Source organism: Solea solea, chromosome 21 (genome assembly GCF_958295425.1).
Source record: "Solea solea chromosome 21, fSolSol10.1, whole genome shotgun sequence".
Lineage (NCBI taxonomy): Eukaryota > Metazoa > Chordata > Actinopteri > Pleuronectiformes > Soleidae > Solea > Solea solea.
In genome coordinates this window covers 14362938-14377308 of record NC_081154.1, presented here as the reverse complement: position 1 = coordinate 14377308, position 14371 = coordinate 14362938, and the positions used below count along the sequence as shown (strand labels likewise).

Sequence of the window (14371 nt, the reverse complement as noted above, 5' to 3'; positions counted from 1 at the left end):
GTGCTATTTTGAGCAGGGATATTTTTTTTTTTTCCCCCTCCAGAATTTGCATTGTTGCTATATTCCTGCTTCCTGTCGACGCCCCTGTGCTGAAATCGTCACCCCCCTGCTGTGATCTCGTCCAGCGGTGGTGCTGGGTTTTCACAGCACACAGTGAATGTGAACATTATAATAAGGCAGGGAATCATAACGGCATCAAATGCTCAATTTAATGAGCCGTTTCATTTCATCCTCTGGATTTGTTGCCTCGAACTAAACACTTCAACGTCTTGTCATCATGTTGATGGATATGTTGCAGGAGGACAGAAGAGTGGAAATGATTTGCTGCGGGACACATGACGGCTCGGTCTTATATACCAGTGCTTATCACCGCTATTTGAGCCAGGATTTCAAATTCCTCTGCTCATTATCATGGAAGAGAGGCAGTGAGAGTGAGAGAGAAAGTGAGAGCTTACTGGTGCAGTTAGTAGAGAGAGCGCGCCATGCCATCTCCAGCACCAAAGTCAGCAATTTTAGAAAATGAGAAGCTTGGTGTGCTGCCAGTTGCACACATTTTGGTCTCTCTCCCTCTCTATTGAGACAGGAAAAAAAAATAAAAAAAATCACATTTGATTCAGTTTGATAGCAGAACTGGGTCATGATTTGAGAAATGTTCCTCACACCACAGCAGGGACACATACAACACACACGCAGAGACACACAACACGCTCTCTGCCAGCTATGACCTGCCAGCAGCTCCACCATTGCCAATTAATTTTACAGGGAGTTAATCATATTATTTATGCACATTAAGAACGTGCAGCCTGCCCAGGCTCTGCACTGTCATCTCAGATGAAAAATATCAACTTCACCTAAATGATGTGACCGTGAAAAGGGGACATCTTAGGATTTTTAAAAGTGCAGCGATTAGTGCTGTTTAGAAGATGGACTGAGAAAACACCAAAGTGGATACATGGAAATATCTGGCAGTCGCTTTGCTTCAGACCAAAATAGCTGAAGCTCTTGCTTTTCCAATACTTTCCATCAGCAACAGCTTTGGCTTTTGTGCTAAACATCACATTTCAGCATCACAATGTGCCACAAAATCATAGTCGATGTTAATGACGAGACAGCCAGATACAGCCTGAATAAACACATCAACCCATGAAGCGTTTGGTTCAGGAGCGTCACTGATCGACACTAATCAGACAGTGACCCCAACTCAAAGTTAATCAAGGGTAAATAACAGCGGAAAAGTTTGTTCACACGAGGTTGTCCACACATTGCAGTTCTACTTTATATGTTACAGTGCTGATGCATTTATGTTAAAAGCTGCAATTCTCCAAAATTGACTTAGTTCAACAAATACACATTGTTTATCTTCTGTGTAATATGACAACAAGGTCCGGTTGCTCTTCATATTTAATAAAACATTTGCAATGAATTTTTGGAACAAGGGCCTTTCTGCAGTTTGCATGTTCTCCCCGTGCCTTCGTGGGTTTTCTCCGGGTTCTCCGGTTTCCACAATCCAAAAACATGCCGATTTTGGGGATCGGGCAAATTGGAGTACGAGTGTGAATGGTTGTTTGTCTCTATGTGTGTCCCTGCGTACCCGCCTATCATCCTATGTCAGCTGAGATTGGCACAGCTAACAGACAGCCCCCAATCTCCATGCAACAACACATTTAACCATCACAATGACTCGGTAAGAATCCTGCATAGATCTGCTTTAATTATGTAGCATTTGAATGCAAAACAAATCATCAGCGCGAGGAAGACCTTTGATGGATTTGAAACAATCAGAAATGACTTTGCAGTACAAATCCAGTTACAACTGTTCAGCGTACTTTCTGAACTGATAGTGCCATGAATTGTGAAACAAAAAAAGTAATTTCACTGAAGAGAACAAAGTATGAATAATATCTCAATGAAAGGTCACACGGCGCGAGATTTCATCAGACTTTTATTGAGAGTTGTGAGGATCACGGAGCAGCGAGCCATGCAGAGAACCAGCATGGTACTGTGCATTGAAGTAATAATGGTATTGTACCTGGGTAATACTGATCCTGAGCCAGTCGTGGTTCTCGTCCGAGAACGGGAAACGTGAATCATTATCGACAAAGCAAAAGCACAGTGAGAACTGACACAGGCATGTGTGTATGTGAGTGTGTGTGTGTAAAAGAGAGAGAGTACACAAGCAAACTAAAGTGAGTGACCAGAACAGTTGTGCATAGTAGTATTTAAAAAGATTTGTGCTGACAGGGCGAGATGTTATTTAAGCATATAGATGCATTACATACATTTATAAGTGGGACAATAAAGAATAATCTCCTGTAGTTAATGCCCTTACTTGGCTCATGGATAGCTGCAGTCCACCAGGTCAGAGTGCTATTCAGAGCCGATATTTATATATATATATATATATGTATGCATGTATATATACACACAGCATCTTTTTAAAGCTATTTACAAATACTGTCATCGTTGTATTTACAGTTATTGCTGCAACAAAGGCAGTGTGTTCCTGCCTTGTGGTTTATTGTAATAGAGCAATAAATCAAATGATGTGAGGTCACGGTTGCCCTTTATCACCTTTAATTACAGCAACAATAACATAACAGTCCCTCATTGTTACTTAACAGTAACCACGTGTGCTGTGTGAAACGTAGCCTTTTATCAAAAGAAATCTCAGCGTGTTTTCGGACAAGTGTATGATCTTCTGTGACAACACTGAGTTTGGTTTTTAATTCATTATCCTGAATTACATTATTATTATTTATTTATTTATTTTTCCTTTTTGCTCCCTGGAAGAAAACACACACACGAGGCGGCGAACAGGCGACTGAATAACACGGGACATTAGATGCACATAAACCATGGACGACGCAGACTAGAACAACAAGGAAGCAGAATCTAGTGATTGATCTTTAGCGTTGCGCGGAACAGAGGGAGCTATAAAAATCTGTGAGTGTGGAAAGTCAGTGTGACTGAAGGGCGTACGGAGAGCCAACACACAGAGAGAGAGAGAGAAGCTCCCCTGAGGTGCACGGAGAGCATTTGTCACATCGGTGCTGTGAAGAGCAAAAATGCACTGTAATCTAATCACAGCAGAACAGTCTGACATACAGTGTGTGTGTGTTGTGACTTTCATTTGACCAACGTGTGGCAGAGAATTCTTTTAAAATTTGTACATGATGTAATACCTGAATCGTTTTGTGGCGAATAGCAGCAGTGACACATGAGGAATCCGACACGAGAGCAGCTGGGCGCACATGTGCGAGTCTGCACATCCACAAAACTGTGTCATTTCATTACTTTAGCTGAATCTACTGAGCCAAAAGGAAACAACCGGACAAAATGGGCTACAATCCTGATTCACAATCTCGTATGTCTCCTTTTCACAAACAACAGAATGAAGACAGGAAGGTCCTCAGACGGGCCTCGGCGTCGCATAAAGTCATCCTCTTGTCTTTTTCGCAGGTGGGAGGCCAATACAGGTGGCTAATGAGGTAGCCAAACTTCCTGCACACGTATCCCCTTTTATGTGATGCTACATATCTGTGGTGAGTGTGTATGGAACCACACAAAGTAAAACTTGTGCTACGGTAAAAAAAAAAAAAACAGTAGCTCTAAAGAACCGTGAAGAAGTCGCCGCCCCCCCCGTCTTAACCTTTCACCTCAGTGGTCAAAAACCACATTGCCGGTCGTCGTCGTTGTCGTCCACTCGAGCTGCTACTTCCATGCCACTGTTTTTGGAGGGGCGGTGGTGATGTGGGTGGCTGGTGGTCAGAGAGGTGTTTGGGTAAACACTCCTGAGCATCTCTCTGTCATAGTGAACGTCTCTATCAAACCGAGGGTCACGGAGAAATGCGCCGCCATCATATTTCCAGCAGATACTTCACAGGGACCAGGCCTCTCTTCTTGCCGCTCGTCAGCCGCAGGAAACCGTCAGCGTCCTCGTTCTTCCCCACACAGATCTGCAGAGAGAGAGAGAGCAGAGGGTGGGGGGGGGGAAGGAGGGGAAAGTAAGCTGCCCTCCAAGACAACATGCTTTACTCTCTGCTAATCTCTTTCTGCACGAATTTGCATACGTTTTAAAAATGTGTTTATGGGGATGTGTCATGTTATGCCTGTTCACCTGGGCCTCCTTTACAGTCATCTGGCCTTTGTCTCGGTTGCCGTGGAAACCGGCGGTGACCTTCCACACCCGCTCGCTGGGGCGGACCCGCTGCACAAAGTTGGCTGGGAAAAATCCCACCTTGTCTCTGCTTTTCCCCTGAGTTCAACACGCGCACACACACACAGAGAAACACACGCTGTCCTTTAAGTAATCGGCCAAAATTCATTGGCTTGTTGACTGAAAACAAACACAAAAAATGACATATTTGTGTTTTAACACAGGCAGCTTCCACAACGTGATCCGCAGTCCTTGTTTGCATGACCAGTCGCATAAATATTCCTCTAAATTTATCACAGAAACAGTGAATTCAAATCTATCCATCCATCCATCCATCCATCTACTTTATATTATGCATGGATTTTATTTTTTTAAACATTTAAATCACAGAGAATGTTTCACGCTACTTTCCATTAAGCTTTTCAGTATGAACGCTCCAAAAAACCCAACCCTATAGCCGATCAAAGAGCAGAAATAAGCAAGTTATTTGACTTAAATCCATGCCAAGAGTCTGTAACAAGTGTCACCAGCAGAAATGTGCCTTTTATGTTAAAGACCCGTCTGTGTAGGTGAAGCTTAATCTCTTCATTCGCCTCACACAAAGACATCTTCCTCTTCACGTGAACGACTTCTGCTGACACCCACACCTGCACTCCTTCAAGCACACCCACCGACTCTCGACTGCGACTGTCTGTGTGAACAACGCTCACCTTCCACCAGTCCTCATTGGCGTCATCTGTGACTTGGACTCTGTCTCCAGGCCTGGATGAAAAACAGTCAAAGAAAAGCTCCATGAGAAGCCTAGTTAAGTCAGGATTTGACCATTAACTTCACTAGAATCTGATTTTTTTTTGAGTGGACGGTCAGATAAAAAAGCACCACATGCATATTGTGACCACACTCAGCAGTTTCCTGCACCTACAATCCTACAAACACTCTTTCTCTTCTCTCACACACTCGCAGCTGTTTGTCCTTCTCGGACTCGCAGTGCGCTCCTTTCCTCCCACCACCCTGAACCCTACAACCCCCCCCGCGTGTGTGTGTGTGTGTGTGTGTGTCCCGCTGAGGAAGCAGATGTTGTTTGAGTGCGAGTGGAATTTTGTCCAGGTAAACACTTCTCTTAACCGCTTACTCTCATGCGCTCACACACAGAACGCAAAAGAAAGTGAACTGACTGTAGCTCCAAGTCGTCCTTCTCCTGAGGGAGGAACTTGTAGAGCGCCACGTAGGTGTGGATGGAGTGGACCTCTACTCGTTTGGGAGTCTGACGAAAAGACAAATACGGAGAGTTTTAAAGACATTATCGGTTTCAGAAGAATGGAGAGAAAAAGAGAAAATGCGGCTGAATGATGAGATGAATGCCGACTGCACACCTTCAGACTGACCCTGTCTTCTGAATCGGCCTTCTCGCTTTCAGGAGGGGTGAGCACTGGAGAGACCGACGTGAAAACGCAAAGAGTGAAAAGGAAGAGAGGGAAGGAAAAAAGAAACACACAATGAGACACAGCATTAATAAACATGTGAAGGGGGGAGGGGGGGGGGGGGGCGAGAGAGAGAGAGAGAGGTCCTGTCACTTTGCAGCAAACAGAAGGAAGGTCTTAGTGAAGGTCAGTAACTGAAGTGGCAGCAGCACAAACACAGATGATCCCTTCTCCTGCCACTAAAGTGGGGAAAGAACACACACACAGAGACAGACACACACCACCTCTATAATGTCCTTAAGGCCCGTGCGTTCCGTTTGCAATGTTGCAATGCTTCTGTGCATTTTAACAAAAGCATTTAAGAACCCATCGTCTAGTTATTAGCACACATTTATAAATAAATCATAGTTGTGTCTATTCCAAATATATGATAACAGGGTGGGTATGAAGGATCAGTGCAGTGTATTATTGTTATTATTATTATTATTATGATACATGTATTTTTAGACCAATCCGTGTATCATTAGTTCATTCGAATTTCAAAATCAGAAAATGAGCCGTAATCAATTTTGTTTTATTTTGAAAATGATTTAACGAATGAGACACGGGCTTAACACAAACATCTTCACTTCTTCAAAGATGGTGAATTTGACTCTCTAGCTTCTTATTTCATACTGACGAAATGAAAAGATGATATTATTTAGAATGAATTAACACATGCCCATACTGAGATGTGACATACGCCTATAAAAGGCAATGTTTACCAGAGCATGACCAACATACAGCAGTATTTAGACTACCACATTATGCTATGTATTTTCTTTTTGTGTTGGATGAAAAACAATGAAGGGAAATATGCTTATTTATTTATATGAGCACATCAACACCACTTTAATGTGAACTACAACCAGCAGGTGGTTTGCTTAATTTAGCACAAAGACTGGAAAACTGGGGGGAAACAGCCTGCCTCATATGAAGAGAAATGAGCTGCAGAAAAGGCAGCGATGCACCCAAACAGACTCGCTAGTCATAGGCTGCAGCTCTCTGGATCCGTCACTGATGGTGTTTTAAGTTAAACGCCAGCTCTTTGGTGACAAATTTATGTCATTTGAGGAACTGGCGCACCATGACACCATTCCCTCTCAACTCCCAACTCTGTTATGACTCGGAAAAGACTGCTTTAACATGAAGTGCATAAAAGTAAGTCAACTATAATCAGCAGGGGATGTCAAATGTCTTTGTGTGTGTGTGTGTGTAGGATTATATTAATTATCGTTGTCTATACAAGCTTACATGATGTGTATGTGTATTTTTTTTTTAAATGAAACTCAGCCATTATTAAATCAATTATTTGCACTTGCTATATTTCTTGTACTGTGTCCCCAAAATGGCTGATGTGCAAAGGGCCAACTATACATAAAGTGGACTAAATAAGGCAAGTACCATCAAAAAAAAACAAAAAACCAACAAACATTTCTTAACTTAAAGAAAATGATAAGGAAAACTCTGTTACTTACTTCCTGGGATGTGTTCCTCTTCAGCAATAGGCTGGTTTTCTAGTTTGTCTTGCAGTTTCTCTGCCTGGTGAAACAGCAAATTCAACAATATTGTTTGTGCGCCTAATGTCAGCATGAATTCACGGTGTATGAATGAGCGTGTTGCTGCGCGAGTGTTTTATACCTCATGACAGGGAGACTCTGAGATACTGCCGAAGCTGGAGCGGCTCATCTGAGCCAGCGATGTCCCGTAGCGCAGTGCTTCATACACGGGGTCAACAATGCCATTATCTGCTTCTACCCACAGGCAGACAAGGTGGAACAGAGCAACATATGCGCAAATTTATAGCTGACAACGTAGTGACAAGGCACACACACACACACACACCGGCACAGTGGCCTGACAAGCACCAAGGACTGAGTGATTACTCATCCTGAGAGTTTTCTGAGCTGTTTGCTGATGTGATAAATCAGCCAGCGTTTTCCATCACTCACCCTGAGCAGCAGGAGCCTCTCTGACCACACCCAGTGGATCAATGGTGAGCAGTGGAGAGCTGAAGTTTCTCTTGAAGGCTCCGGTCTAAGACGCCGACAGAAAAGGGAAGAAAAGGGTCAATACCAGTGGTTATGGTATGTGGGAAAGGTAAGCCTTCAGTATTAGTCAATATGTTATTTCATGCTTTCAACCAACCTGAAATCCACTTGCATTCATAGTTTTTCAGTTTATTTTGAAGATATTACACAGTTTGTGAAAAACATGGAAGGCGTATGTGACTGGCGACTCTTGAGTATGTTTCTGAACTACTTTTTATTTTAGTTATAAAATAAAAAGTAGTTCAGAGACTTATTACAGTAGCTCTATTCCACAATCTATTTATGATTGCGACTCTCTGCCCATATTTAAAACCCACCTTATTAGTCATTATGACCATGTGCTATTTATTTTCTACTCATTTTAATTGGCCTTTTTTAATCTACGTTCTTATTTTTTAATTTGCTATTTGTAAGGGGTCGTGAAAGGCACCTACTAAATAAAACATTTATTTATTATTATTATCATTATTAATAATCTCTGAAAAAACACACCGTCTTCACCTACGTAACCAAACTTTAAAAATGTACACCGACACCGACAGTGGGAAGTGTGAGTCCTTCAGTTCAAGGACGGTAGAAGAAAGAAGAAAAATTAATATAAAGATCATTTCCATCTTAACCCTTCATCAGCGTCTTTGGCCTGTTTTTGGACATAGAGACAAAAACTCAAACAAATGTTATTTTAAATATGTGTTACACTGAGCTGCAACTAACGATTATTTTCACAATTGATTGATCCGTCGATCATTTTCTCGATTAATCGAGAAATCGTTGTTTCCAGAAAATGTTGAAAACCGTTGATCAGAGTTTGTCAAACATGGAAATGATGGTGATCTCAAATGTCTTGTCTTGTCCACAAACCAAAATGAGTCAGTTGTAATGATTTCTCTGTGATATGGAGCCAAGAAAACAGAAAATACTTACATTTAAGAAGCTGAAACGATCAGAAATCTCGTTTTAATAGTGAGAAGCTTCAAACCGATTAATCCATTATCAAATTAGTCGCCGATTTGTTTAGCAATCGATTAATCGAGTAATTGTTTCAGCTCTACAAATTTAACATGCAAAATTTTAACATGCACTAATTTGTAAATAACTGCCAAATATTGAGTTATTCTAGAAAAATGGGCAAAAGCACTTTACTCACAGGACATTTTATGGCCTTTTTATGGTTAAAATAAGCAAAAAAAGGGTTAAAGAGGCAACAGGTAGTTTTTGTGAAAAACACTATGCTACCATCTTCAGTTTTAGATCCACATTAATGTACTTCCTGTATTTCCAAAATGAAATGTCAATTATTTCCGACTAAACTAATCAAAGAGAAATTGATGCATCCGTTTTTGACAAAACATACTTATCAAAAAATTGATAAAGCTCAAATCATGATACAGGATGTAGTTACAGAGTGATAAATCTCTTGATACGATCACCTGATACGATCTCTCACTGCACGGACTCCAGTGACAGTCGCCATCATTGTTGGGAGCTGAATTCCCGCAGAAACATCCTCTGACACAGCAGTAAAACAGCTAATGGAGTACGACTGCAACTTTTTTTTTTTCTTTTTTTTTTTCCTCATCTGCCTTCAAGCTTAATCATGTGTGCGCTTTGTGTGCCGAGGCACAACAAAGGTCTGGTTCTGTCAGACTCCAGCGGAGTGCACATCTGCTACTTTAACCAGCTTTGATATCAGATTGGTTTTCTTTATTTAGCAGGAAAAATATGTTAGGCGTCCGTACATGACTCATCAGACTGCGAGATAACACGGCAGAGTCCTGGTTTTGACAGAAGGGCTGTGATAAATCCGGCGTGTGCCGCAAATAGAATCTGTTTATAAAGATAGTATCTGAGCTTCACATATCTCCTTTCATCAGTTTCACAGGGAGTGATATACGAGGGAAATAATAACATTAGATGAATGGATTTAATATTTGCTTTATTTTTGGCCCAATTCAGGATGGCGAAAAATAAAGCAGCTTTCAAAAGGTCTGGCATTGTTCTGCTGGCGCCGCAAATCATTTCGCATGAAAATATAATTTGGAAGATCATCCTTGATGAATAATTGAGCAATGATTTAAGGAAATACTTAATGTTGACGAGGGTCAGTAGCTGTAACCGATGGAGTAATCGTTCGGTCAATAAAATGTCAGAAAATGTGTCAAACCTGTAAATGATGAGGTTCTCAAATGTCCTTTTTTTGTACATGATCCAAAATCATTCAGTTTTAATGATTTCTTTGTTAAATGGAGCAAAGTAAACCAGCAAATAATCACATTTAAAAAGCTGAAAACAATCTGAAAACTTGTTTTAATTCTTAAAAAAAACAACTAAAACCCAATATTAATCTATTATCAAAATAGTTGATATCGACTAATGCAGAAATAGTTTCAGCCCTAAAGTTGAGCATTAACATCTGACCGTTATTGTTGCATTCAAAAATTCAAGTCACAAGAAATAGCTGCCTGAAACTAACTAAATATTGTGTTTATGTAGTGTAAGTGTTATTATTCAAGCTGCAACAATTAATTAGTTACAGTTGTATTAATCACAAACTATTTTGAGCAATTTGAGTATTTGTTTCTAATAATAATAATAATAATAATAATAATAATAATAATAATAATACTACTAATAATAATAATGATCATATTCTGTAAATATGTTCTGGTTTGTTTGCTTCTCTTTGACAGTCAACTCCTTGTCATTTTGAGGTTTTTGAAGCTGTGAAGCTTCAAGCTATTTTACACCATCTTCTGTCTGTTTATGGACCAAACAACATATCAGCCAATTAAGGAACGATTAAGAAGGCCAATCAATAATGAAAAAAAAAGAATTATCTGCTGTCCTAACATTGATTATTTAGACAGAAATTCAAACACAGAAATGTGAAAAGAAGTTGCATCGTAGCATCTTGGCAAAGTTCAGTAACATCATTTCACCGCTTGTTTTTCTGACTCCAAAGCAATTATTTATATCACTGATGTAAAATAGAAGCAAATCATGTTTGAGGAGATGGAAGCAAGATTTATTTATTTTGCATTTTAGTAACAAATAATTAAAACAGCAACAAACTACAGTCAAATGAGTTCACTCAGTGCTGATTAAGCTCATCCGCTCCACCCAACTCTGTGTTTCTCAGTATAGTGGTGTATAGTGGCAACATTCCTGCACTGCACACAGGAAGTGACTGGTCTTATGTCAAGACAGACAGACAGACAAGAGCAACATTGCGCTAGTAAAGTGAGACAGGTGTGACTGAAATCCTAAAGAAGCCTCAACAAAAAGTGTCAGAAATGAATTTTACTGCTCAAGAAACCACTCCAACAGTTTGATGGGATAAATGCTTCTTGTCCCCGCCCACCCCTGTGCTGCTGCTGTATACACACACACATGCTCCCTCAGTCGAGCCTGAGAATTAGGGCTGAATTCAGAAATCGCAGTAGGTTGTATTGTGATTTCCTGAACAAAAACCACCAACAGTTAAGTAGCAAAATAGTTGAATATCTTCTGTCAGTAGACTTTTTGAATAATTAAGGAATAATTGCAGCTCTGGCATAATGTCTTTATTTTAACTGACACTGTTCGCTGTCCTTGTTCAAAAGGTGTTCGCCACATTTGGCAGGAAACGCCCGAAACGCCAAACTCAAACAAAATAAAAGTGCTCTCTGGCGACGGACTTGGTTAATGCTGCACTGTCTGTCAGATTACGGGACTTAATGAGCGACAATGGGCCTCATCTCCTCCGCCAGTGCTGCAAAATGAAACAGAGTGATGTGTTCGGGACCGAGTTCAGACACATGATTTCATCAGCATCACAGACCTTCCCTTTCACATCAGATAGCCTCACACTACTTCCATAATTACATCTCAGTCCATCAGTGCTGGGGAGCTTGCAGCATTACTGGACAGTCTGAGACATTGGGGGGAAGAGATCATTTTACACTCTGCTCAGTTAACGTCCTGTGAAAGCGAGATTGCACGCCCACTGCTGGATTATAAAGCAGACAAGAACACAATTTCAATCAATCCTTTATCATGCAGTAGTTGGTACACATGTATCCATATCAGTGGGAATCATAAAAAAAAACAAGCAGCGGTCACAACAACCTCACAAGATAACACTGGGACTCTCACACTGAGGTAAAGATGGATCTAGCACTAGGAGAACGTGCTTCACTACACTGGGAAGGGGAAAACAATGAGAAACCGGTAATCACAACAAATTGGGGTCTGCACTCTGATACAACACAAGAAAAATGTTAACAAAATAAAAATAGTAATGACAATACACACAATTCAGGTAACTTTAAACTTCATAGTTCATTTCCTTCACTTCTGATGAACTTGAGAAAAGAGGGCTTGAGATTTGAAGCGTGATTCGCTTATTAAGGTGAGAGATGATGCTTTGTTTAGTTTGCTTAGGTTCATTTTAGGGTTAGGCGTCGACTAGTTATGGTTAAAGTTAGGGATGAGGTTTTGTTTGGGCTGTTCACTTCAAACAAGTCAATACAGCGTCCTAAGTAGAAAAGCTGCACAAACCTGTGTGTGTGTGTGTGTGTGTGTGTGTAAGTAAAGCTGTCCTGCAGAAGCGATTACTTCTTTGCAGAGCTCAGCAGGCCCTCTTCCTTAATCAAACTGTAATACATCTTTAAGCTTAATTAACATTGATTAGCGGAAGATTGCCATGATTCTAAAGTCATTTAAAGCCATTTAGAAGTGAAGCAGTAATTGGTCATATACAATAGGACTGAACTTGGCAAACGGGCCGAGAGCGAGTCCTTGATTCTGAACGATGCTTTGCAGAAATACGACGTGGTCGGAGGTTGTGCCAGCTCACGTTTGTTTGTTTTCTAAAAAGTTTATCTGAAGGTGTAACTCTGCTAATCTGTCCATCAGATCACATGGATTGAATGTATAACATCACAATGATGCGCCGCCATCACCAAGGCTTTGTTTTTATGACATGCTGCCATGTTGTTTTTTTACGACTGGTGTTTCATAAATTATGTAATGTCTTGCATTATTTAGTAAAATATGTATTTATAGAGTTTATGGGTTGAGGTGGTGCCAGGGCAACATTTTATTTCACTGCAGTTTATTGTGCACTGTACTTTGAGATTATTTCCACAACATTAGGATTTTATTTTCCTACTTTTATTTCAGAGTCAAATAAAAATTATTTGTATAATGCAACGTGGCCAAAAATGTTTTTAAACAGAAAATAAAAGAATGATATCTATATATACATTTATATCAAAGTGTATTAACACAATGTATGAACACAGAGATAAATTATGTATATATATATAAAAAACATATAGCAATAATGTTATTGATTATTGCCTCGGCCCTTAGAACTTTAAATGAAACCTAATCAAATGTCCTTATTGACCTTTTTACCCACAGAAGTTTTGGATGACGCACTGAGTGGCTGAGTGTCATTGATGGACCTGGACCTTCTGTAGATCTAAAAGGAGAAGCCTTGTGCTCCCTGTGGTTTCAGTAAAACGCCTAATCCTTGCTTTGATGGGTGTGCAGTGATCGAAAGGGACACTGCCGAGAGGCTTGGTGGGAGCCCGCCATGTCATATCCTCGAGGGACAGCGAGTGCCTCAAACACTCACTGAATTTCACACTGAATTGTCCAGACCAGCTGGTACAGGGAGATATTGATTTTCCAATTGAGTCGGGGGGGGGGGGGTCTGCACTGAGACAAGAGCGAGAGGAAGACAGAAGGGTGTAATGTGAGAAGAGCAGTACATACCAGAGGAAGGACAAGGTGGGGGGGGGGGGATAAACATGGAAACTTTATCAGCGTCATCTGCTTTTTGTCCTTTAAAACATTTCATATCGATGCTGCCCTTTCACATGTGGTCACTCCACATTCCATTTATAACCCCAGCGTTTCTGTCCCTGCTGGTTCGAAGAGGGATTTACGCTCTGTTAACACGATGGGGGGCTTTGAGGCTAAGCACATTACGAGGACTAACGCTATGCCAAGTGACTCAGAGAGACACAATTACAGCATCCGGATACTATTACATTATTCTGCTGACGGAGCATACTGGCTTAAACTCTGCCTCACAGTGAGCCAGTGCACTTTTAGTCCATTTTAAAAACAAACACAACTGATAAACTCTGTAAGAGACATTTCCCCCCATGGTGAGCTACATGGCTCCAAGAGAAGTGCAGCAAATTAGCAATTTATTATTATTAACTGGGGAAAAAAAAGCATTTCATCTCAATGACATCAACTGTGTCTTCGAATATAGCATTGTTCCATTAAACAAGACAACTAGAGATCTACTCAAAAATAAGGAAATGTAACCTTGCAGTTGTAAGCCTTTACCAACCAGTCACCGTGCAGTTTGCATTCATGTCTCGAAGTCTGTTCTTGCATGATAGACAACTGAATATAGTGACAGATTTTGAAAGTAACGATTATTTTCATAATCGATTAATCTGTCAATTATTTTCCCGATTAATCGGTTCATCGGTTCAAAATCTCAGAAACCTTAAAAAATGTTGATCGGTGTTCGTCAAACCTGGAAATGGTGATGTTCTCAAATGTCTTGTTTTGTCCACAAACCAAAATGATTAACTTTTAATGATTTCTTTGTTATCCAGAGCAAAGAAATTAAGAAAATATTCACATTTAAGAAGCAATTAAACAAATCGGAAAATCTTGTTTTAATCATGAACAAA

General features: G+C 40.4%; 1 protein-coding gene across 2 annotated transcripts in view; it reads right to left on the bottom strand.

Moving 5' to 3' along the window:
* Positions 1-1924: 1924 nt before the first annotated feature.
* LOC131448563 (SH3 and cysteine-rich domain-containing protein 2-like) overlaps positions 1925-14371 on the bottom strand; it is a 29534-nt gene continuing 17087 nt past the window's right edge. The window contains exons 4-11 of one of the 2 annotated variants that reach the window (XM_058621138.1): positions 7569-7653; positions 7258-7370; positions 7095-7158; positions 5530-5585; positions 5332-5420; positions 4867-4918; positions 4118-4255; positions 1925-3956 (exon numbers count right to left, since the gene is read on the bottom strand). In XM_058621138.1, coding sequence (XP_058477121.1) covers positions 3858-3956; positions 4118-4255; positions 4867-4918; positions 5332-5420; positions 5530-5585; positions 7095-7158; positions 7258-7370; positions 7569-7653 — 696 coding nt within the window. In that variant the 3' untranslated portion in view covers positions 1925-3857. The remainder of the gene's footprint in view (positions 3957-4117; positions 4256-4866; positions 4919-5331; positions 5421-5529; positions 5586-7094; positions 7159-7257; positions 7371-7568; positions 7654-14371) is intronic. The other variant, XM_058621139.1, reaches the window with a different exon arrangement.